We start from the raw sequence: 23,682 nt of genomic DNA, 5'->3' as shown, positions 1-23,682 counted from the left end.
TCTCCTTGTTGATTGCCATTAACTCGATGATCCTCCTCTCCACAGTCTCATTGGAAGGTTTTTTTTCTTGGGAAGGCCTCTAGTAATGGGAGTAATTTATCATCGTTTCACTTTTTTTATCTTCCTCTTCCTTGTTGCTACTATCTTTCTTTCCTTTGGCTCCACTCACAATCTTGATAGTTTTCTTGGGGGATGCTTTCTATGAGAGAAAGGAATTTTTCTTCCTTGGAGACCCATCTTACCCCCTGTGATTTCTCTTTGGTCTTGATCATCTCTTCGGTCTCTTTCTTGATTATACTCTGTGATTCATCCCTTTTTGACCTGTTCTTTAATTGCATCTTAGGCGAATCCATTAATTAGTTTTATGGCTGTGAATTTTATGGAAAGGACAATATTTCGACTTATCCGTCCTAGATGTCTCACTCACATGATATAGGATCTTGATCCCATATTTTTTAATTTAGTATTTGTGCATTTTTGCCCGATTTTCTCCCTTGACGTGTTCAAAGGAGTGTATGTAGAAAATCTGGCTCGGGGTCCGCTGTCTTCCTTGTCCCTACGATAATTATTATATTTTTCTAGCGTCTGACAATATTTAGAGTTTCTCGTTCCTTTGATCTTCTCTTCAGCTAAGAGCTTTTCCTCATAGTTGATATAGGGTTAAACCATATTCAGTAGGTCGTTAAGCCACAAGATCCTTTCAACCCTAGTTTTTTTTCCAGAACATGCAATGTGACCTCATTCCCTTTTAGAAAATCCATATTTTTAATCCATCACTTGTAGCTCATACTTTCACCGCTACCTTGGTAAATCAAATGATGTACTCACACAATGTTTCTTTCTTCTAATGCGTGATCCCGTTGAGTACGACCATAGTGGTGAATTTCTCTTCCGAGCGGTAAATTGAGTAGTAAATCATTCATATAGTTCCTTCCATGAATCTATATATGCTTTTTGTCTATGAGGGTTTTAAAGTAGGTCATAGCAGCTCCGTTAATGTAAAGAGCTTTCATTTCACATCTCCTTAGGCGTGGTAATAATCCAATTTGTTCTCGACATGTTCGACGTATTCGTCTGGATCCCCATACCTTCATATTTTCTAGCTTTAAGGGATTTTCAAGGGACATCAGGATCTTACTGTCAAGAGTGTGCATGGAGAGCGGGTTCCTATTTCGATCAGAGGTTGGTGTATAGGTGTTATGCCTTTCTCCTCTCTTGGAGTCGTATGCTAGCAAGCTAAGAGGACGGCAAACCTCCAGTGGAGTATAATATGAACTACTTTAAAACCCGACGATCTCGAGGTTGCTCCGTGCAATGAATTTGCGTCTATTAGAGTCGACTGGGGAATGACTCATTGACTGCTGCATGAAACTTCCTTGCGCATGGCAATGGTTCTTGGAGGAGTACACGACAAATTCTCTTTAGTCATGAGATTTTTGTTGTTGTACTAAGCTATAGACATTACTCAGCAGATCGACAACTCCTTGCAAGTCTAGATTAGCTTGTAGTTTGAGAGTATCTCTTATCCAGGTATTGCCAATTGTTATGGAGGTTCCTTCAAAGCTTGGCATTGGAAAAAACTGTTGCAGAGGCTGGAAAAATGAAAAAAAGGCTTGAAACGTTCCCGAGTTAGATCTCGGAGGAACAAAATCTTGTTGTGCAGAGACGAATTGATAGATCATTAGAACCGGATCGTCTTCTACCAAAGAAGGCAATAGAGCCTTGTTAGCTTCAGCGGTCGCCCCTATCTATGTGATGTTGAGTGAAGGATTTAGTAATCTTGATGTCACCATGACTTCGCGAGTTCGATATTTAATCCATTTGATAAAGATATTAATGCTTCGTGAAAAGAGCAGTGATTTGAATCTTCAAGAAAGAGACAATGTTTTTTCATGAAAAAATAGCAAGAATCAGCAATCGATTTTCTCAGACAACACTGATGTTTCTTAAAAATTATCTTAAAAATAATGTTAGTTTTTTTTACATTAAATCAACTTATGTTTTAAAATAAATTTTTGTAGACAATGTCTAGATTGGCTGGTTTGGTTCTTTCTGCTCCGGTTTGGTTTCAGCGACGATCACTCTAGGCGGATCGGCAACCGACTGTTTCAAATCCAGAGTTGTGTGTTCTCTTCGGTGGCTGCTTCGACCTTTTGCAGGTTTGTGTTTATGATGCTGAGTTGGTATCTTGAGCTTTTGATTCTCTGATTAGCTTCAGATCTGTTGAGATCTGCATGTTTCAAAATTTTAGGTTTGCCTCTCTGCACTAACACTAACTTAATATCCGTATCAGTCTCCGGGGATTGATGCGGGATTGATTTCATATTAGTATCATTCAATTTGGTGTTGGATTGTTGGACTCGAAAAAGCCATTTTGCTTGCTGGTTTTTTTCAAGAGGCTGTTGGTTCGTGAATCAGGTCGTGTTGGCAGTTGGTTCATACACCATGTTGAAAAGTGAATGCTTACACTAGACTCTTTCTTTTTCTATTTAATTTCACACCCGTAAGTGTGTTCGCTAGATAGTGTTTGTCGTGTGTGCGCTTCTACTTTAGTTTTTTTAATAAAATTATTTTTGTTATTATTGATCTATTTATAAATTCTTTCGGATTGATTTCGTGGTTTGAGTTAGTTTAGTTTATGTCTCTACACTCTTTTGTAATTTTTTATTTTATATATATTTGACTTATTAAAAATAAATTGATCAATACACGGATCTACAAAATAATTTTTTTTATAAATAAAAAAGTAAAATCTAATGATTTAGTATAAATGAAAAACTTATTTTAATTTAAAATAAAATAGAAAAATGGCGATTTCTTTCGAAGTCTAGCCTAAGTTGTTGGAGAATCTTTCCTAAGATCATAATATTAATCTAACAAAAAAGAAATTAGAAAGTGCTACTCCTACTTTATTACAATAATATAATATTCTTTCAAAAAAATAAACCTGCACTTTAATTGCAAGCACCATTAATTAACAATAAACATAACACAATCATCTGAAAAAAAGGGTAAAAGAGTAGATTAAGACAAGAAAACCCATTTAAAATAGCAATTTAATAAAGAAAAAAACTTCCAGTTTTATCCAAATGGACCCCACTTGCACTTTTCATATATCTTCTCTAACAAAATGACGATACTTTCCGCTTCTTTCTCAGAACAACAAAACAAGAATCCCTAAACACTCTTTCTCTCTCTATCCCTAATTTCTCTCTTCACAGTTTTCAATTTCCTCTCACAATTTGATTTTCTTGCTCTAGTTGTAATTAAGATCAACTGTGAATTTATAGGTTTTTATTGTAGCTAGGTGTGAGAACTTTAGATTTGGTGAATTGGATGTGAATTTATGTGTCTGTGCTGTAATCACTTTTTTTTAAGCTTCAGAATTATAAGTGATTGTGTTGTGTAACTGTGGAAGTTAATTGAGTTGTTGTATTGGAGGATTGTGAATTTGTGGTGTGTTTGGAGTTTGAGATAGGAAAGGGGTAGGGTTTTGTTTGTTGTGTTGGGGAAAGTTGAAGATGAAAAGAGGGAATGATGATGAGAAGATGATGGGGCCATTATTTCCTAGGTTACATGTTGGTGATACTGAGAAAGGAGGGCCTAGAGCTCCACCTAGGAATAAAATGGCTTTATATGAGCAGTTTAGTATTCCCTCTCAAAGGTTTAATTTGCCACTTCACCCGAATATGAGCAATTCGGTTCCCCCGGCTTCCTCGAGCCAGGTAACTTTTAAAATATGTAGCTTTTCTTTTATCTCGAGATTAATGATTTGCATAGAACCATGATCGTGGATAGAATATTATAGCAGAAGTTGATCTGTGTAGCCGATCCCATTTAGTGGGATAAAACTTGGTTGTTGTTTTTTTAATTATGCTTAGTTCCTTGTAGAATTAGAATAGTTTTAATTTGGAAATTAGTTTGCACATTTGTATTGTAGTTTTAAGATTGTGTGAGAAATTTTTTTTTTGTTATTTTCTGAATGTTTGATTTTTACATGTTGCAGGGGACTGTCCATGAGAGAAATTATGTTTTTCCTGGTCATTTGACTCCGGAAACACTTATTCGTCAGGCTGGAAAGCATCCCTCTCGCCAAACGAAAGGGGCGAATTTGAATGGTTCTATAGGACAACTTGAACATAGAAAGAAGGTTGATGAAGATGACTTTAGGGTTCCTGTGTACGTTCGTTCAAATATTGGTCAATCTAATGAGAAAAGGCCAGAGAGTTTTGATGGGAAGAGACCCTCGTCTACAGGCTCTAGGTGTTTTGGTTTTTTGAAACCGGGTAAAATTGATCGGGAGAGGGAGCCGAAACAGCATGGCTCTGCACTTGTTAATGCAGGGACGGATGTGAGAAATGAGATTGATGGTCCTCCGCAAGTAAGTCCAAATAAGGAGCATCCATTTACGTCTGCCAGAGATGAATCGACTGGAGAACGTATTGATACCTTAGTAAGACAAGCTAAAGTGACTCCAAATCAAGAGGTTCAAGATCGTCGCGTGTTCAAACTTAGCAGTTTGCGTCAAGGTGATGGACGCTTACGACAAGACTGCCGAGCTGAGTCTCAATCAAATGGACATGGACAAAGTGATGGTCTCCTTGAATCTACAAGGGAGGTAGACAAGAGTAACAGACCTATAGTAAACCAAACCAGTCCAACCGAGGCTATCGATGGCACTGAATATCATGATACCGGGACAGGCAGTCCGAAACAGTTAGGAAATTTAAATAAAAATGACAACATTTCAAAGATATCCAGGGTAGAAAATTTGTCAACTGTGAACATTTCTCCCGATGATGTTGTTGCAGTAATAGGCCAAAAACATTTTTGGAAAGCCAGAAAAGAAATTGCCAAGTAAGTCTCCTTGCTTGTCAGGTTCTTTTATGATTTAAAATAGGAATGTTTGAAAGGTAATCTGGTTCATAAATATTAAATAGTGAACTCTATTATTTGCATGGACCCGAATTTATCTAGAATGGGGATTTTTATGAATGTTAGAATTTTTCTTGGCTAAAAACAAAAGCCTTAATTTGTTTTTTACAGGGAAATGCATGAAAATTTTGAATATAAAAAGCAAACTTACTACTTTTGATGGAAGTTTGATAGTCCACTGATTTGATTTTTGTTATTTTGGTAGTTTGTTGGTATTTTCTCCTACCTTCTTTCTTATACTTTTACATTTATCATTAGCCCCGGGTTTGAAAATAAGTAAGAAAAATTCCCTCAGAGAGAAGAAATGTAGGACCAGAAAATGTGAATTATAGGGACGCTCCTATCTGACGTTGCCATTTTTTCCCTCACCTTTTAAAGCATCTTTTATGCATCCTTAATTAAATACTAGGGATGTAGGTTGGATAGTTGCTTTTCAATTTTCAATCAAGGAATTGTATGTATTGGGTTTGAAGAAAGGAAATTTTATAGTCCCGGCATCCTTGCTGAATTGGTTTTATTATTTTTATTTATGCGTTTAAAGTCCTTACTAATGTTTTAATTGTGGGTACTGGTTACTACAGGGCAGTGAGCTTTAATATTATAGTATGTTGGAGGGGTCCTTCTGACATTCGACCATCTCATAATTTACTGCCTTCTAGCGACTGGAATTTCTGTCTTGGTTTCCTCTTACTTAGTTCTCCATGTCACCAATGGAGCATGTCTCCTTGCATAACACTGAAGGACTTGAGCTAAGAAGGGGACCGTGTAATTCAGGATGACCCTGAATGAATGGTTGGGACACTTGGACAGTCTATGAGCCCCTCAATAGATGTTATGATAGTTAGTGGATTTCCCCAACTTAGCTAGTGTCTTGGTTTTCTGTGTTTTGAAACATTTTGGGTAAGGGATTTTATTTTATAATAAACAGTTTATACACATTAGCCAGTTGAGTTGTCCTGCTATCTATAGCTCCAACAGATTTCATAAAATTACTATTGTGATTGAAGATTCTTTCAACCTTATCATATCTAGCTTAAAATGATATATTTTCTATTTTTTTGATTGCATGCGTCATAAGTCCTCTTTTGGTCCCCATGTTATTAATGTTGATTGAAAAATAGCCTGTTGAGCCTGTTACCTGCTGTTATTGATGATCCTTCAATATTTGTTGTTTATAAATTGGTACTTCTAACATTATTTTCTTAGTTCCAAATGCTCTATCTTTCATTTCATTTCGATTGTCATATATTTTAAGAATTTTGTTGATCCAACTTCTGTTCCTCTCTACAGTCAACAGAGAGTGTTTGCAGTCCAAGTGTTTGAGTTGCATAGACTGATAAAGGTAAATTATCTTTGACATTGATCAGTGCTTTGTACTAGTCCATAATGAGGAATGCTCTCAGACACCCTCGAGCCTGTCTGTAATGATTAATTCTTTTTATTTATGCAGGTTCAACAACTGATTGCCGGATCGCCAGAACTATTGTTTGATGATGGTGCGTTTTTAGGAAAGTCTCTTCCAGATGAATCTACTCCTAAAAAACTCTCATTGGAATATGTTGTAAAAGCTCGGCTACAAAATCTTAAGCGCAAAGTTGATTCTGAAAAGATAAATCAAAACATGGAATGTTCTGCAGAGAATGCTGTTGGTAAAACATCTATTTCATCAGTGAAAAATACGAGCCACCTTTCTAATTCCACGCCTTTTGCCGGAAATCCACACCAAGGAAATATGGCTGCTGATAATGGAATGGGTCCCTGGTGTTTCAATCAGTCACCTGGGCATCAGTGGCTAATTCCTGTGATGTCTCCTTCTGAAGGGCTCATCTACAAGCCATATCCCGGGCCTGGATTTACCGGAACAAATTTTGGAGGATGTGGGCCCTATGGGGCTTCTCCTTCAGGTGGCACTTTTACGAATCCTTCCTATGGAATCCCACCTCCACCAGAGACTCCTCCAGGTAGCCATGCTTACTTACCTCCCTATGGAGGCATGCCAGTTATGAAAGCTGCAGGTTCAGAGTCAGCTGTTGAACATGTGAACCAATTCTCTGCACGCACGCAAAATCATCGTTTATCTGAAGACGAAGCTGATTGTAACAAACATAATCAAAGCTCATGCAATTTACCGGTTCAGAGAAACGGAGCTACATCACATGTAATGTTTCATCAGAGATCCAAGGAGTTTGAGCGGCAGATGAGTACCGCAAGTAGTCCTAGCGAAATGCCACAAGAAATGAGCACGGGACATGTTGCCGAAGGAAGAGATGTACTACCACTTTTCCCTATGGTACCAGTAGAACCAGAGAGTGCACCTCATTCTCTCGAAACAGGACAACAATCTCGAGTTATCAAAGTGGTACCTCACAACCGAAGATCTGCAACTGAATCAGCAGCTAGAATTTTCCAATCAATTCAAGAAGAGAGAAAACAATACGACGCACTCTAGTGGTGTTTATTGGCATGAAGGATCCATTCAAGTGCATGCCGTCTAGTTCCTGCACGTTCTGCAGGTGCGCGTGCTATCATGTAACAGTATATTATATTTACATATATATTTTTGTTTAGACCTTGTTACTTTACAGCACATTGGTATGTAGATATATGTCTATCATATGAAAATTGGTCAAAACATAATATTGTTGCACTTTGTCCTCTCAAGTAATTGTATGTTTATCACAGGAATTGGATCACCCAAAAGGGTGCTCCCTTTGCTTGGGAGGATCTTTTTGATCCCTATGTATTACTTGACATGAAAACTAATAAAAATCAATTTCCTTCTGCATCAAATTTCTCAGTTGCAAGATGGAGAAAAAATTATACATCTTTATTGTTTATCAAACACATTTTAGCATCCAGTATACAAATATGATTTCAAGGACAATGAGGGTTTCGTCCCTCCCCTCCGAAATAGAATACAGGGTCTTTTCCAAATTGAACATCGTTTAAGGTATTGTAACAATCTGGTTCTGAAGCATGAGCGCCTACAATCTGTGGGTACTTAAGTTTTAGTGAATAATCTATAATTCTCACCGTACTCATATAGCTTGCATGCCCGAATCGTCCACCTGCTGGTCCGCCACTACCCATCTGTGTTCCAGTGTGGGGAGGGTCTGTTTTGACCCCATAACTAAAAACTTGTCCTCCCCATTGAACCAATGATGCACTGTGTTGTAAGTTACGCACTATCTCGGCTGGCCAATATCCTACTGGGACGTTATTTTTCACTTTAAGCCACCACTTTCCATGATTATCCTAAATAATGCAGACAAATTAACCCAAGTTATATCAATAGGCATCGCACCAATTAATCGAAATATATTAACAAGAACATGCATGCATGTTATTATTACCGAATATATTGCGTAGTTGAGTTCATATTGTTGACCACCAGGGGATGAAATAGGTCCTAAGGTACCACCAAGCACTATATTCTTGTTTGTATGCACAAAGCCTGAGCATAAAAGATCAAAGCACCCTGTTTTGTTGTATGTATCTCTCTGCACCACAATCAAAAAACCAAAAATCAGTGTTCATAAGATTTGAAAAGATCAACAAAACACACAAATCTATCTTCCATTAAACAAGAACTTACAGTCCAATGGACGAATAACCGGGTCCTGTGGTCACCATACAACGTTGGATTAACCTAACCATAACATATATATAGAGCTTTAGCAATATGGATTCATATTTATAGCATCATGCATGCATTCATCATGTAGTAGGGTGATCACTTACTATCCAGCCTGCTTCGATGCTTTCGAAATTATTATCACCATTAGCAGCCTTAAGCCACAACTGAGCAGTAGTGAAATCTTCTGGTTTGTCAACTCTAGGATTCCACACGTTAATATTTGCTTGTCCTCCTATAAAATTGTATCCCACTGCTACAAGATATGCATCCTGCACCATTACACAATATACTATTAATCATATATACATGCATTTATACTGCACTAAAATGATACCACTTGTTTGTGGACATGTATATACCGAGCGATTTGTCACTTCAACTATTCCACTCATGATGCTTGTTGAATTATCAAAAACTTCAGGGGGTTTTCGTCCGAAACGATCAAGTGAATCTGCTCTCAGCAAGTCCTCTTTTCGAATTCTTCGGATAGGGATAGTTTCGTCTGGACAACTTCCACTTTTCTGCCATGTCTGAAATATATCAGAGCTTGCGTTGAAAACACCTGCTGTGCTTGAATTTTCGGATTCAGGAAGAAAACTCGGCACCATCTGTATTCTATGATTTTTCAAGGCAGGAAGGTCAAAAGCTGGTTGTTTGTAGATCTCGACACAATCGATAATATCTCCATCTTCACTCTACAATAAAAGATTGCAATAAATATGATAATTAAAAAAATAATCAAGTTTGAAACGTAAAAGCTATTTTCCTTAGCATGACAAAATATGGAGGAAAAAATGCAATATTAAAGTGATTGTATGGAATAGCATACCTTAATAGATTTCACTGCAGGCTTGTTTAAAAGCCTCAATTTAGCTTCGATTTCTCTTTCTAAAGGTGGTGAAGTTTTTGCTTCAACTTTGAATTCTAGTAAGGAAATGAATACACAAACCAACAATATTGAAACCTTGTGTTTTGTCATTGCATTTTGATATATTCCCTTCATTTCTTCTTCAATGAAGTTAGATACATTCAAGATAAATAAGACACCTATTTATACAAGATGTTCTATGCAGAAAAGTGACAGCATTAATGGGTGTTATATATGTTTTATACAATGTTTGGGAAAATATATACAAGAAGATTTTATATATTAGAAAATATAGAATTTTTTAATAGAGAGTATTGAATTATTAAATTATATTATTATTATTATTATGTATTTATATTTTAAGTAGAACGAACAGAAAAAACAATAAAATATATGAGAACTTAAATTATTTAGAATTGTAATATTTAAAAACTAAATTTAAAACAATAAAATATAGTCCTCTGTTTTTTTTTTTTTTAAAATTATTTTAAAGAAAAAAAATTGTGTCAAAATATCAATCGTTTTGTCACATCAAGAAATAACTAATATTATTTTTTTCTATTATACTCTTAAATATTTATTATCATCTATTTTTTAAAATATTTTCCCCATTCAATTAATGAAAAATAATATTGTAAAATTCTTCATAATTTTCCTTTTTTATATATTAATGATTACTTCTTTTTAATACTTATTAAAAATCTAAAAACAACTTATAAATAAAAAAGGAGGTGTATAATTTGTTTATAATAATATATTATAAAAAATTATGAAAAAGTATTGTTATAAGAGAAAACACAAAATCAACTATTCACATCAATATAATCAAACTAATAAATATTGTAGCAATTAAGCTACTACACTCATTCAATTATTTTTAATTTTAAAATCAACACTATTATTATTACTTTAAGAAGCATACACAACTCAAATAATTCACTTAAGAAAATACTACATCCATCCTTACTCAAATATAAAATCCTTTGAAGAAAATCATTAAAAAAACATAATGTTGGTGTATTATTTTTATTGATTATTCAAATAATTTTACAAATTTATTTTTTAAAAAAGAATTATTTAATATTTGTGTAAAAGTATTTAACATAAATTTCAGAAAAAGATGTATTATAATTAAAAATGCATATGTAAAAAAAAATAAAATTTAATGCACCTTAAAATGTGAGAAAGTGTTATAAAAATGGACAAAGGAAAAATTCAAACAAATCTTATAATTAAAGATAAAAGTGGTAGAAATATAGAGAAAAAAAAAAGAGCTTAAAAAGAGACCATTTTAAGAACTTTTATTAATTTCTTTAACTTTTAATCCCTTAGTCACAGTCAACTATATAACTTTTTCATAAAAAAAAACACTAAATAACAAAGAGAAAAAGAATACATTCAAAACTATCTAAATTTTCCTTCCCCATTATATTAATTTACACCAATAAATGATAAAAAAAAATTAATTAATATCGCAATTTTTTTCATTCTAATCGACCACAAAATAATACTTAACTTTATTCTATTAATTTTTTTTTGAGTTAATACCACTTTATCTCTTATAATGTAGGCGATTTTCGATTTATTCTTCTGTAATATTTATTATGACATATTTTTTCAATTATTTAAATTTATTTTTTCAATATAATCATGAAAGACAATTAAGTAAAATCCTTCCTGATATCTCTTTCTCAATGATTACATAATTTATTTTAAATTTCTAAATCCTCCTACTCCCGGGTCTTTTTTTTTTTTTATTGTTATTTAATGCTGTTTGGTTTATATATTGCTATTGTTTATTTTTAATTAAATATTAACTCATTTTAAACTTATGTGTTTATTTAAATACATTTAAATCGTGTTAAATAAATTTACGTGTAGTGACGCATTCTGTATCTTAATGATTACTTTTACATTGATTAAGATTATTAGTTAAATTTAATTAATTTTCTTGATTTCGTGTATAATTAAAGTAAAATGGGAAATGCTAACGAGTATCTTCAACACTTTTAAATGATTGAAATTGTAAGTTTTTTTAAAAATGCGTGTAATCAATACATTAAAAGTTGAAATATTGACTATTATAAAAAAAAAATTCCTTATTTAGTAACCTTAAAAAGTGCGCGCCTTGAGGGCAGTGGTTAATAAGACCCAAATAAAATTTACAATAATATTTTTAATTATATTGAATGAATCAACTATTAATATTAAATGCCTTTGAATTAAATCTATCATATATTAATAATACAAACATTAACTTTTGCTTATAATAGTTATCAAAATTTAAAGTTTTTTTTTATAATAGTCATCTAAAATAGTATTAAACAAAATATTATTAATGTCTTTATTCAATGTATATCTTTTAAGGGTATCCATATGAATTAATTTAAGAGTTTTCTTTCTTTTTAAATGATGGAACCTTGTTTAATATTTTTAGCTTAAATTAATAGTTGATGTAGTTTACATATAAGCTACCATATCATATATTTAATATCTATTAGTGATTAATTTTATCAATAATCAACCATAAATTAAATATATAAAATATAAAAACATTAAAATACAAAAAAAAGTAGGTTTGTCTGTACTTATTTATTTGTCTTCATTGACTTTCTTTTTAATCATATTTACGTTTTTCCTATCATATTTATGGATTTTTCATAGTTTTTTATTTTTATTTCTTCTTATATTTAGTTATAAATTTAGATATGTTTATGTATTTATTAAAATAATATTTTAAATTTAAAATAATATTTTAAATTTAAATTAATATAAAGTTGAGGAATATAAAAAAGTATCAATTGTGAGTGACAAATTTTATTATCATTGAAGCAAAACAGGATAGTTACATAAATAAGATATATTATTATAGAGACAATTTTGTAATAGTGTTTGAAACTCAATGTAGGTTCATTTGAGTTTAACAATTGAAAATGATCTAAGTATTAGAGTTTTTTCTCTAAGGCTCCTTTCAGAGTTTTTTATTTTAGAAATTTCTAAAATAAAAACTAATTTTTATTTTGAGTTGTAAATATTTTTCAACTTAAAGTTAATTTTTTTTAAATTAATAATAATTTGATTAATCAAAATAGTGGTAGAAAGGGCAATCCAACAATGATTCACCCCAAATAAAGGAAATAAGAAAAACAATTCAAACCAAGGAAACAAGAAAAACTGTCCAAACCTAAGCTATATCATTATCAGTCTTGCAACATGATCTTGAAGCTTAGGGTTATTCCACGCCTTGTATACTAAGTTGTTTATAATTTTTTGCCTTATAGTTGTATTACTTACAGTGTTGCCAAAACAATGTTATTCCTATATTTTTAAATTTCATAACAGCTTAATCATGTTGGCTTGATTACATTCGCTTAAAGAGATCAAGTTCATACCACCTTTTTTTACGAGAACAAACTTGTTTTTATGCTACACGATATTTCCTTATGATTCCATCACCTCCAGTCCACAAGAAGGATCTACAAATGGCTTCTATTTTCTAACTCTCTTTTTTTTTTGGCAAGGGAAATAACTGCTTCCAGTAAATAGTGACTGCAAAAATCACACTTCTCATTAACTGTATCTTGCCAGCATATCTTAATAACCCAACACTCATGTCTTATCCTTAAACAATCTTACTAACCAATATCATACATTTTTCACATAAAGTTTATTTCTATTTAAAGGAACCCCTTTTTATCGGAATGGAAGACGGTCCTCAATAATGAAGGTTAGAGCTTGTATCTTAGCCTCGATACTATCTGCAATACCACCATAATATGCTTTACATTTTACAGGGTTGACTGTGAGTCCTGTAGATCTTGATAATTCAGAAAACACTTTGATAACTAGCTCAATTGACTTAATATCTCCTCTAGTAAAGAGCAACAGATCATCTGCAAAGCTAAGATTGACAATGTGTAGTTTTTCACATTAAGAATGAAAGTTGAAATCTAGAATCCCCTTGAGTTTTTGCAATGATTTATGAAGGTATTTGATTACAATCAGAAACAACATGGAAGACATTGGATCTCCTTGTCTCAAGCCCCTCTTAGCCTTACAAAATTTGGCATGTTTTCCATTTATTAGGAATTTATATGATATTGTAGTAATATAAAACATTACCCGTCTTATAAATTTTCTCGGGAAGCCAAGGTCCTTCAAATGGTCCATAAAGCAAGCAATTCAATAGTATTATAAACCTTTTGGAGGCTCATCTGCAACATACTTCTAGGCACACTCCCTTTTCTTGCATAACCTCTGATAAGCTCATAAGCAAGTAAAATATGATCATGTATGTGCAATACTAGTACAAAATTTGTATGACTTTGGAGCACAATACTGCTCAACACCTTCCACAACCTTTTGGTCATCACCTTGGAAATGACTTTGTATATAGTAGTGTAGCAGAAGATATGTATGTAATCTTTTATAGTTTTAGCTGCATGAGTTTTTGGAATTAGAGTAACTAAAGTTCTATTTATGGCACTATGCATTCTCTCATTCTAAAAGAATTCAATTTCAGTAACAATAAAAATCATGTTTCACAATGCTCCATGTAGATTTGAAAATTTTAGCTCCATATCCATCCATTCCAGGAGCCTTCAAATCTCATATGTCCTTTAAAGCTTACCCAATTTCCATCTCAGTCATTAGAGCTATTAGAGAATTACTCTCCACTAGACTTAATTGTTTACGAAGTCACATAGCCACAATATTTATTCCCTCAATCCTACTAGCTGTAATTCCTATCAAACTACCATAAAAATCCAAGACAGTCTTCTCAATATCCATTTGATTTGTCACCGGAGTTCTAGCCATAATGGAGAGAGAATGAATAATTGTTTACTTATGTCTTGCTTTCAAGTAAGAATTGTTCCCATCCCCTAGTCTAAGCCACTCTAATTTAGATTTCTACATAAGAACCTGCTATTCTGAAGCATTCCACTTTATTACCTCTTATGTACAGATCTTTGATGCCTTGATTTTCTGAGCATCCATTCTATCTTGCATTAATGAATTACGTGCCATCATTAAATCATCGCCCTCCTTCTCTAGTTGTATTTTGATGCCAAAAATAGGTTTGCTCATACTCCTTATTATAGGTTGCAATCTCAGCAGTTTTTCCACGAAACGTAAATTGCACTCTTTGTCAATGGTAACCTCCAATTAGCTAAGATTGCTGCTAAAAAATTATCCATAGTTGTAAAACTATTAAGGAATTTAAATTGAGTTCTCTTGATTGGTTTATGCTCATCTCCTTTCAAACATAGCTAAGCATGATCTGAACCTTCATGCGCCATGATATTCAAAGTTGTATCCATATTTTGCTAAAACCATTCCACATTTCCAAGAACTCTATCTATTCTGAAATAGATACCCCATATGTGTTTATTAGACCAGTTGAAATGATCTCCTACACTCTCCATTTCAAATAATTCGGTTTTTCCATCGTAGATACCAAGTCAACATACTCAGCTTCATGGACAATATTTCCTTCAACCTTATCCTGTGTTTGAAGAACATTATTAAAGTCTTAATCAAACATCAAGGGCCATGTAATCGGTGATGAAGTTCCTCAATATATCTCCATAAAATTCTTCTTTGATCTAAATGATTGAATGCATATATGGCAGTGAACCAATACATGAAAGAACCACTTACAAAATGAATGCCACAATGTATCATTTGAGCAGTACTACCAACAAATCTAACATCCACTCTAGTAGAATCCCATTACTACCAAATCCTTTCGTTCCCATGCTTAGAATAGTTATCCAAATAAGACCAATTCAAGCCCATTCTACTTCTGATAGAAATATCGTTTGTGTGTTTACCTTTTGTTTCTATTAGACATCAATATCAGGTTTTAAAATATAGAGATGAGAGTCAATCTCTATATTTTTACCTATTTTATTTATCTCCCTTATTTTCCATGAAATAGTCATGGTACCTTGTCAAATGTCACTACAAGATCATATAAAATTCTTATTGGCTCGAATCCATTTTGACATTGAACATGTACTGAAGGATGTTTAAAGTTATCTACCATAACACTTTCCCCTTATCTCTCCAGCTTTTATCCACCTTAGTAACTTTCACTGCCATTTTCCCTTGAAATATTAATAGGTATCATATTTGGAGTCGTAGTTACATCTAGTTGTTCATCAAATTTATCAAGTGTGACACTCAGTTGTTTGGTAGTATCAGCTTTCTTTTATGGTACAATTTATTTTTTGCACTGATGTCCAACTTTTTAAGAGGTCTCACAAACTAACGACTTCCATTCAAATTCAATATGTTGTTTTATGCACCTTCCTTCACTATCCTTTATGGTAACAACTTTAAATAAGTAATATCCACCTCCACCAATATTCATGCATAAGGAACTTCTAAGTAAAATTATTTATAGTATAAGTTTTGTCAGGTCGTTTCTTTAAATTTAGGTGCTTTGGGTGAATTAAAAGATTTGTGCCCTTATAATTTTTTTAACAATAAATACATAAGGATAAAAGAAATAATTGAATAAAAAACACATTTTTCTAATAGAATATGGGATAGCATGCTGGATTGGCTTGGTTACCATTGAAATATTTTACAATGGGATCATGAGAAGGTGTGGATGATTCAAGAAACTACTAAGAAGGGGTGGAAGAGAGAGATCCTCAAAATAGTGTTGGCAGAGACCATTTATCAAATTTGGACTGCTAGAAATGCTGTTGTGTTTACCCAAAGTCCCCCTAGAAGTGATATTATTCCGGTTACCCAAGATAGAGTAATAAGTATATGCCTTACTAATAGAAAATTAAGACCTCATGTAGATGTGAGCAATACAAGATTTAGATGAGTCTTGTTTGTCGTTTTGATAATTGGAACCTGGATCTTCGGATCGGTTTGTAATAGAATGTTTTTCATTAATAAAAGTTTTATTTAATTTACTCCAAAAAAAAAAGATATGGATCTTTGAATCAATGTTTATACTACATCAAAACATAAACCACTATAAAGAGAGTTATTCTTCTTCTTCTTCTTAATTCAATGTTTTTTCATATAAAAAATTAATCAAACCTTTAAAATTATTTAAATATTATCCTCTTAGCATTTTTTGTTGCAAGATCATTAATAATTTTGTCATAATCAAGGTTCTTCAAAAAAATTATTTTTAATTGAAATCAACGCAAGACTATTTAATCTATTTTGTGACATAATAGATCTCAAAAAGATTTTAATAATTTTAATTTAGAAAAACTTATTTCAGCAGATGCAACTCTGATAGGAATAGTCAATATTATTCTATAAGTTATGCACGTATTAGAAAAACAATTAAAAGTCTTTAAAGAACTCAATATCATATAGCTTGAGTTTGATTCAACTAACTTTCAATTCTTCAAACAAAATTTCAACATCAAGATCAACAGCTTAATCCAAATTTGTCACGGTCAGAAAATTTCTAACCTATCAAATAACATTATCAATAATATAAAATATTCTCTATATCATTATTTTAATTTTAGTGCCTCAATTAAATTGTTTAGTTTCTAAAATTATGAATATATTAATTGATTTTATTATAGGGAAATTAATTGATTTTATTCTACTCTATATTTTATTTATGGAAAATTACATTCTTTTATTAATTTTAACTTTGTAGTGCCCCTATAATTTTCTTAGCCAATATTTTCAATAAAAAAATTCTAACAAATTTTTTTATAATAAAAAATTATCTTTTAATATATATATATATATATATATATATATATATATATATATATATATATATATATATATATATATATATATATATATATATATATATATATATATATATATATATATATATATATATATATATATATATATATATATATATATATATATATATATATATATATATATATATGTGTGTGTGTGTGTGTGTAAAAAAATATTGGTGCCCCTAAAAATATGGGGCCCTGGACTCCCGCCCCACGAACCCATGCTCAGGGCCACCCTTGTTTTGTTAATTAAAATAATATATTTAATTGTCAAACCAACTCTCTTGATATTTGTGAATAAAAGAAGAGGTTTGCTATATATACACCACTTTTCTCTACACCTACCTTACACCGTATAAAAACAACAAAGAAAAATTGTTATGCACATAAATCAAAGTAAAATAAATTATTAAAAAAGTAAAATTAGTATGTATAAGGTATAATGTTAGGTGTAGGTGTCAAAAATAGTGTAAGAATATCTTTTCCCATAAAAGAAATAGGAGTTTGAAGTTGCAACATTCCATTTATTCACTTTTAAAAAAAGAGTTTAATTGCTATGCACTGCCAGTGTAAAACTTTTACACTATCAATGCATCACAACCACTCAATTATATTATTTTTTAAAAAATTAAAATAAAAGTCAAACATTTCTAACAAATTAATGATTGTGATTCACTGACAGTGTAAAACTTCTTTACACTGTCAGTGTATTTCAATTAAATTCTTAAAAAAAATAAACACCGACCATTATGCCACAAGGCATATAATAATAATAATAATAATAATAATAATAAATTTAGTATAATTTATAAAAATAATTTTGAAAATTGGAATTTAAATAAATGAAAAGTCAAATATTCATAAAAATAAACTTTTATTAATTAGAATTCAAATAAAAAAATTTTAAGCCTTATTCTCTCTCTCTCATTCTTCATCTTCATCACCATGAGTTTATAAATTTTAGACAATAACATTTCTTTGTACTTTTTAGGATGAAATATATTATATTGTTATACATGATATTATTTTTCAATTTGTAGACAATTATATTGTTTAATTTTTTTTGGCAAAATATTCTTTTTGGTTCCGTAAGTTTACTTCAAAGTTCATTTTGGTTCCTTAATTTAAAAATATTTATATTGATTTTTTAACTCTTTAAAATATTTTATTATAGTCCTTTTAGTCTAATTACCGACGAATTTAGCTGCCAATTTCTAAGTTCTTTTAATCTAATAACATAAATAAAAATCAACAAATTTAGTATTATTTTTAATTAAAGTGTTATGATTAAGTATATAATAAATTAATAAATTAAATTACTAAATTTACAATATTTTTAAACAGTATATTTTTGGGTTAGTCTAACATGGTGTACAATTTATATAGTTTTTAACTAATTCAACTTTCATTCATGTTACTATATCAATTCTAATAAAATATTAAAAGTCTTAACACAATGTATTTAAATTTTAATAATATTTATAATAAAAATTATATTATTTTTATTTGATTCATCAACCTATCAAAAAAGTGTAGAACAAAAAATCCCTATTTACAATTTTTCTTTCTTTTCATTATTTTATATTTTAATTCATAAATATTAATATTTTATATATTAATAAAAAATAATATAGTAAAAATTATATTAATTTGTGTTCCTAAACATATTAAACATAATAGAGTAAAAATATATATCTCTTCATCTTTTTGCCTTTTTATTATTTAATATTTTGATTCATCAATAATACTCCCTCCCTCCTATATTATTTGTCGCAATTGAACTTTTCACATAACTTAAGAAACATTAATAAATGAAAGAGAGAATAGTTGTGATATATAGATGATGGAATAATAAGAAACTTAGAAAGAATATAGCTATTCTAATGCTACAATAGATATGTAATAGCTATGGTTTTTCATTGTCTGCTTGATCTTTAGTAGCTGGATCCCTTAGGATCGCTTGTAATCACTGATATTTTTTTATATGAATCAAAGTTATTGATAAAAAAAAGAAAAGAGAATAGCGATTTTATCAAATTATTATTAATGTTAGGTGAAAAAATAATAAATTAAGAGTATTTATTAGAGGGCATAATTGAAAGATTAAATATAAAATTGCATTGGTAAGCACAAGTATTTTGGGACAATTTTTTTCTTTTAAATGTCACACTTATTTTGGAACGGAGGGAGTAATATTTTACAATCAATAGATAGCATTATAATGAAAAATATATATTATTTTGTTTGGTTCATAGATATATCAAGCAAAATCAAGAAAAAAATTATTCAGTACATTAATCATCAAACATAGTACAATACAAAAAGTTATTTTGTACTGTACTATATTGTGTAGTAGTGTTCTATTCAGTCTTTTTTATTTTACAAATCAAACGCATCTTAAATATAAACATAAATATATTTAAAGTGAATAAAATATGTGGCTAATGAGTTGACTAAAAGTACGACAATTATCTTTTATATATTATATTCAATCATTTAAAAATATTTAATAAGCCAATAATCTAAAATGAAATTTGACGAGTTCACAAATTGACAAGTTATGAGATAGTACCTTAGACCAAATTTATGAACTAAAGTGATTGCGTTAATTGACTTTTTCTTTTTAATTTTTTGGAGAAAAATATTTTTAAAAAATTGCATCGTATATGAAAAAATAAATTATTTCTAAGTTTTATGAGTTCACAAATCTCAGAAATTGTTAAAAAGATGACCAAAATGTTGAGTTTTATAATAGGGGGATTACATTTTAAGAATTAAAATTGGATGATCAAAAATATATTTAAACCATTTTTCAATTACTTTTTTATTTTCATGGAAAATATTTTATGAGAGGTAATTAAAAAGTACAATTATTTTTGTAATTACTTTTAAAATATAAAATAAAGCTGTCTATTTTTTTAATGGATTTAAAATCATATATTTTTAGGTTAAATTCACTTTTGATTTCCCTATTTTGCATCTATAGCAATGTTGATTGAGTTAAAAAATATGATTAATATTATTTTACTCTACGTAATATAGATGAAATTTGCTTTACTTTCTTATAATATATATTTTTTTGGATTATCTCTTGTAATATTTTTTATTTGAATTTCCTCACTAAACGTGCAAATAAAACACTAAACCTGATGGATAAATTTAAAAAAAAAATACAGAGAGTAACTTGTGCAATTAGGAGGCAAAAGACATAGATTTTAACATCTTAAGGAAGATGATCAAAAAAAACTTGCATAGAAAAAAATTAATTTTGTCCGAGGAATTTTGTATATTTAATCCTAACAAAATATATTGTAATTAGAATAAAAATGTTTTAAATAGTACTACAAATATTAATTAATAATTTATTTTTTATCCTAATCATCATTTTGGAAGAGATTCTTTACTATTAATTCAAGAACATTTTGGATTATTTTCTTTATATGTAAGTATATTATATTATTTTATGTAGTCATATTAAAACACTATCTTTTTTTTCCAATAAATACACCTTTTATCAAAAGAAATTAAAATAAATTAATGACATCACATTCCCCCTTTTATACACAAACATCTTGTATAAATAAGTGTGCAATATATCTTAATGCCAACAAGTTTATTAAAGGAGAAATGAAAGGAAGATATCAAGGTGGAATGAGGAAATGCAATATTGCAATGATGTTGATGGTTTGGGTGTTCTTATCCTTGTGTACCATTATAGAATTCAAAGTTGAAGCAAGAGCATTATCATCTTTAGATAGAGAAATCGAAGCCAGATTGAAGCTTCTAAACAAGCCTGCAGTGAAATCTATCAAGGTATGCAATTCCATAACCCCCATCCCCATTATAACTTTGTAGATCTTTAGTTTTTTATTATTATATTATATTTTAATATTTTAATAAATATTAATAATATAATTATTTATGCATTAGAATATATATTTATTATTTCTATTATCAAAAAATGAAATGTAAGCAAAAGTTGTATGTAAAAAGTTGATGTTATTCTAGATAAAACTTAAGAGTTTATACGTCACCTTTTTAGATATATTCTTTTTGTTTATAATTTATTTTGGAAGGAAGTATTTTATAAATATATATATATTTGTTAATGATATTAAAATAATAATAATAAATAATTGACTCAAATATCTTTTTAGTTTTTTACTTTACTTTTTTTTTTTAATTTTTAACCTCCTTTAAAAATTCAGTATTTTATATTTTATGAGATTTTTTAATTAATTATCAATTATTTTTTACAAAATTAAAATTTTTATTTAATTCGTGTGGCACTATGTGTCAGTGACACTTTTAGCGCCAACTAAGCCAACTTTTTTATATAATTTAATTAAAAATTAAAATAATGCAATTGTGTAAAAAAAATTAAAAATTTTAAGTTATATTTGATAAAATCATCATCTTGATAATTTTTTTATCAAACGATAGTATTTTGGGTTTTAAAATAATTTTTTAAATGATTTATTTCTAGATAATTATTATTTTAATTAAATAAGAGATCAAGTTTTACTTAATTGACAACATAGCATGAATGACATATCAAAGCCCCAAATTAAATAAAAATAATAAACTATGCAAAACAATATATAATAATATTATTTTAATTAATATAATGTGATTTAATTAATATAAATTTTTTTTGCAGAGTGAAGATGGAGACATTATTGATTGTGTTAGCATCTATAAACAACCTGCCTTTGACCATCCTGCATTAAAAAATCACACAATTAAGGTTTGTTGTCAATTACTATTACTATATGGATTAAATAATAGACTTGTGTAGAGGAATTAAATATCTTGAACAACAATAAAATTATGCTATAATATATCTAACTCTAAAATAACTTAATATGATATGTTCTATAGAAATTATAATCAATTAACTATTATTGTTATTATTCTAATTTTTTTTACTAAAAAATTGTGCAGATGATGCCCGATTTTACTTTTGAATCCCAAAACTCAATCACGGTAGATGTTTTCAACGCAAGCTCTGAAGTGTTTCAACTATGGCAGAAGAGTGGAAGTTGTCCAGACAAAACTATTCCTATTCGAAGAATTCGAAAAGAGGACTTGCTGAGAGTTGAATCGCTTGATCGTTTCGGACAAAAACCTATGGAAGTGTTTGTGAATTCAACATATACCACAAACCTTAATTCCTCCAACTCCAATGAAACAAATGATGAAGTGAATTTGAAGAATCGATCGGTACATATTATATTTCCATGCATGTGATCTCATTTTGTTTTTTAACCAATTTATTGAAGTAAATATGAATAAAATTATTCTACATATAATTGAGATTGTTGTATGCTTATGCAGGATGCATATCTTATGACATACGCGCACCACTTTAATGGCGCAGAAGCAAATATAAATGTTTGGAATCCAAGGGTTGATAAACCCGAAGATTTTACTACAGCTCAAATGTGGCTTAAGGCAGGATTCGGTCGCGATAATTTTGAAAGCGTCGAATCAGGATGGACGGTTAGTGATAACCCTACTATAAATAAATTCTACATGATTAACGCATGCACGATGATATAAATACAAGTCCATATTTCTAATTTTCATGTATTATGGTTAGGTTAATCCAAAGTTATATGGTGACCACAGTACACGAATATTCGCCTATTGGACAGTGAGTTCTAATTTGCTAGAAGATTTGTTTTGTTTTTTTGTAACTGCGAGTCTAAAGGGAAATAATCACTGGTTTTTTATTTTCACGAATGTGTTGCAGAAAGATACATACAGATCAACAGGGTGCTTTGATCTTACATGCTCTGGTTTTGTGCAAACAAACAAGGATATAGTGCTTGGTGGTGCCATAGGACCTATTTCATATTATGGCCAACAACAATTTGAACTCAACTACGGAATATTTTTGGTAATAATGATAAACTCAATCACACTCACACACAGACATATAGATTATATACAATATTTTTACTAACGTATTGAACAATTTTAATTTCTCTTAAATTGTTTTGTTGATTTAGGATCATGACTCAAAATGGTGGCTTAAAATACGGAGAAATATACCTATAGGTTATTGGCCACCAGAGTTATTCAGTAATTTAAAGTTAAGTTCGACAATGGTTGAATGGGGTGGACAAGTATTTAGTTATGAAGTCAAAGACAAACATCCTCACACCGAAACACAAATGGGGAGTGGAGGTGCAGCAGATGGTCGATTTGGAAATGCATGTTATATGAGTGGTGTGAGAATTAGAGATGATTCACTAAAACTCAAGTATCCAGAATATATAAACACACATGCTGCTGAGCCCTATTGTTACAATACCTTAAATGATGCTAAATATGGACAAGATCCGGTGCTTTATTTTGGAGGGGCCGGAAGAAAACCTCCTTATTGTCCTTGAACTTAGATATAAGTTAATTTATGTTTTTGTTTTTGTATATTGGATAATAAAATGTGTTTGATGAATAGTAAGGATGGTTCATTATTCTATTTA

The 23,682-nt window shown here is 30.2% G+C and overlaps 3 protein-coding genes across 3 annotated transcripts; 2 read left to right on the top strand and 1 right to left on the bottom strand.

Moving 5' to 3' along the window:
• The first annotated feature begins 3,149 nt into the window (after positions 1-3,149).
• On the top strand, positions 3,150-7,725 carry LOC131660785 (protein EARLY FLOWERING 3-like). The gene is made up of 4 exons (XM_058930102.1): positions 3,150-3,725; positions 4,007-4,857; positions 6,226-6,277; positions 6,386-7,725. The coding sequence occupies exons 1-4, from the start codon at positions 3,522-3,524 to the stop codon at positions 7,382-7,384; spliced, it is 2,106 nt and encodes a 701-aa protein (XP_058786085.1). The 5' UTR covers positions 3,150-3,521; the 3' UTR covers positions 7,385-7,725.
• A 16-nt stretch (positions 7,726-7,741) lies between these two features.
• LOC131660786 (protein neprosin-like) lies at positions 7,742-9,661 on the bottom strand. Its single transcript, XM_058930103.1, has 6 exons — positions 9,402-9,661; positions 8,932-9,267; positions 8,677-8,841; positions 8,531-8,584; positions 8,289-8,435; positions 7,742-8,190 (listed from the first exon to the last, which is right to left on the bottom strand). Exons 1-6 carry the CDS (start codon positions 9,573-9,575, stop codon positions 7,810-7,812), a joined length of 1,257 nt encoding a protein of 418 aa, XP_058786086.1. The 5' UTR covers positions 9,576-9,661; the 3' UTR covers positions 7,742-7,809.
• Positions 9,662-20,815: 11,154 nt separating this feature from the next.
• LOC131655256 (protein neprosin-like) lies at positions 20,816-23,682 on the top strand. The gene is made up of 7 exons (XM_058925151.1): positions 20,816-21,004; positions 21,852-21,938; positions 22,136-22,414; positions 22,529-22,693; positions 22,794-22,847; positions 22,947-23,093; positions 23,206-23,682. The coding sequence occupies exons 1-7, from the start codon at positions 20,819-20,821 to the stop codon at positions 23,587-23,589; spliced, it is 1,302 nt and encodes a 433-aa protein (XP_058781134.1). The 5' UTR covers positions 20,816-20,818; the 3' UTR covers positions 23,590-23,682.

Source organism: Vicia villosa, linkage group LG3, assembly GCF_029867415.1.
Source record: "Vicia villosa cultivar HV-30 ecotype Madison, WI linkage group LG3, Vvil1.0, whole genome shotgun sequence".
In the NCBI taxonomy this organism is placed as follows: domain Eukaryota; kingdom Viridiplantae; phylum Streptophyta; class Magnoliopsida; order Fabales; family Fabaceae; genus Vicia; species Vicia villosa.
The sequence above is the reverse complement of the archived record's forward strand: the minus strand, read 5'-3'. Positions and strand labels throughout refer to the sequence as shown.

Bases quoted from the DNA above. Each gene is read 5' to 3' on its own strand.
- LOC131655256 (XM_058925151.1), top strand. From the start codon at position 20,819: ATGAAAGGAAGATATCAAGGTGGAATGAGGAAATGCAATATTGCAATG. The intron at 21,939-22,135 runs GTTTGTTGTCAA...AAAATTGTGCAG, and splicing joins TAAAAAATCACACAATTAAG to ATGATGCCCGATTTTACTTT. The intron at 22,694-22,793 runs GTTAGTGATAAC...TATTATGGTTAG, and splicing joins GCGTCGAATCAGGATGGACG to GTTAATCCAAAGTTATATGG.
- LOC131660785 (XM_058930102.1), top strand. From the start codon at position 3,522: ATGAAAAGAGGGAATGATGATGAGAAGATGATGGGGCCATTATTTCCT. The intron at 4,858-6,225 runs GTAAGTCTCCTT...TCCTCTCTACAG, and splicing joins GCCAGAAAAGAAATTGCCAA to TCAACAGAGAGTGTTTGCAG. The intron at 6,278-6,385 runs GTAAATTATCTT...TTATTTATGCAG, and splicing joins AGTTGCATAGACTGATAAAG to GTTCAACAACTGATTGCCGG.
- LOC131660786 (XM_058930103.1), bottom strand. From the start codon at position 9,575: ATGAAGGGAATATATCAAAATGCAATGACAAAACACAAGGTTTCAATA. The intron at 8,842-8,931 runs GTATATACATGT...GTAATGGTGCAG, and splicing joins TTGAAGTGACAAATCGCTCG to GATGCATATCTTGTAGCAGT. The intron at 8,191-8,288 runs GTAATAATAACA...TGCATTATTTAG, and splicing joins TCAACTACGCAATATATTCG to GATAATCATGGAAAGTGGTG.